The sequence below is a fragment of the Etheostoma spectabile genome, chromosome 6, assembly GCF_008692095.1.
Source record: "Etheostoma spectabile isolate EspeVRDwgs_2016 chromosome 6, UIUC_Espe_1.0, whole genome shotgun sequence".
Classification (NCBI taxonomy): domain Eukaryota; kingdom Metazoa; phylum Chordata; class Actinopteri; order Perciformes; family Percidae; genus Etheostoma; species Etheostoma spectabile.
The window spans coordinates 16,775,551-16,777,166 of NC_045738.1; the positions used below are offsets into that span (position 1 = coordinate 16,775,551).

At 36.4% G+C, this 1,616-nt stretch overlaps 1 protein-coding gene across 2 annotated transcripts in view; it reads right to left on the reverse strand.

Moving 5' to 3' along the window:
* Nucleotides 1–1,616, reverse strand: part of paqr6 (progestin and adipoQ receptor family member VI) — a 22,682-nt gene that overhangs the window by 4,353 nt on the left and 16,713 nt on the right. For both annotated transcript variants that reach the window (XM_032518512.1, XM_032518513.1), the window contains exon 6: nucleotides 650–746. In XM_032518512.1, the coding sequence (XP_032374403.1) occupies nucleotides 650–746 (97 nt within the window). The remainder of the gene's footprint in view (nucleotides 1–649; nucleotides 747–1,616) is intronic.

Sequence of the window (1,616 nt, forward strand, 5' to 3'; positions counted from 1 at the left end):
AAAAGTGGCAGTTGGTCAAGGCCACACACCCAGCCTCCACCTTGCCCCCTCTCCTCCTCAAAAGCTACAGACTCATAAATGGCAGATACTAAGGGAAGCTCATTGTGGGACCGTGGCTGTAACTCTGCACCAAGGTTGAATTTTGGGAAAGAGACTTAAGCTTTGGTATTAGGGAACCAATAAGGCCTATATAAAAGCATCCAAAGAGCACCATGTCATGGGACCTTTAAGATATCTGTAAATAATGTGTGTATTTCTTCATTCACATCAACATTACTGTTATCAACACTGATAGTTGCAACAATGTCTGATTTAGTAAGGGATAAAAAAGAACTCAAATGACTTGCATATTGCATAATAATCACAGTCATTACAGTGATTATGGGGATTATTGATGGCAGCGATACATTTGTATTAGACTGAGAAAGAAAATCAGTTTCTGAGTTAGTGAGCCAAAGTCTTTCTCAAAAGTATTAAAGCCCTGCACTAATCAGCTCTGAATGCTTACACAATGACACAAACACACAAATACAGAGATTCATAGTGTAAATTAAAGCTTTAAATTCATTCAGAGAATAATGCAAGTGTGCATACAGTATATTAAATATGTGTGGATAAAAGCATATCTGAAGACAATACTGACACTCACCCTGTAAAACAGAGGAACAGTGTCAAATATAAAAGGAAGGACAAACGCTCCTGTCCTTAGAACTTTACTTCTCTGTGGGAACTGCAGCTCTAGGAACCTGTGGACACAGACAGAGGGCAATAATAAACTATTTTTATTCATTATCAGCGATGCAACGATCCGATATCGGGCCAATTCTGACTCAAATAGATGGATTGGGTATTGGTGACAATAGGGCCGATCTTTTCAAGTGTTTACTGCATATTCCATATACATTATGTACTGGAATTTTAATTCCTGTTTATATTTTAAAGTTGCTGGTGTATGATTTATTATAATAATAACAATATTATCTATGTATTTGTTACATCTTGTTTTACAAAGGTAGGTAAGCATTGTTTAAATTAAGCCTGATGTTGCCTTACACATGCCAATCACTTCCACAAAGTGAGTTATACAGCTTACACTGGTATTGGATTGGTACTCTGTATTGACCGATACCCAAAGCCCAGATGTAGATATTGGAACTGAAAAAGTGGGATCGGTGCATCCAAATCTCTATAATCTATCACTGATAGAAAAAAGGACCCATACATACATACAGAAACAAAAAGATACAAAAATAATAATTACCCTGTGGTGACCCCAACACCACCCATCAACAGACCAAAACCCAGAAAGGATCTCTTTGACATCCAGAGGGCAAAATACATAAAACAACAACAATATGATATTAGAATCTGTTAAGCACTATAACACTTCTTCAACTGTACGTAAATTGCATGCATCCTTGCTACCAATACCTCCAAGTTCATAAAATAAAATTAGAAGAAAGAGGTTATTCCCTTGGCTTTAAGTAATTGACTTTGGAGGTTCAACATAAAGTAATTATTAACTTTACATTGTCTTCTTCCTAGAGATTATATTGGTCACAATTTAAAAACTAAAAAACTAATCTCCCAGGCGGCCTATAGCTCACTCAGTTAGT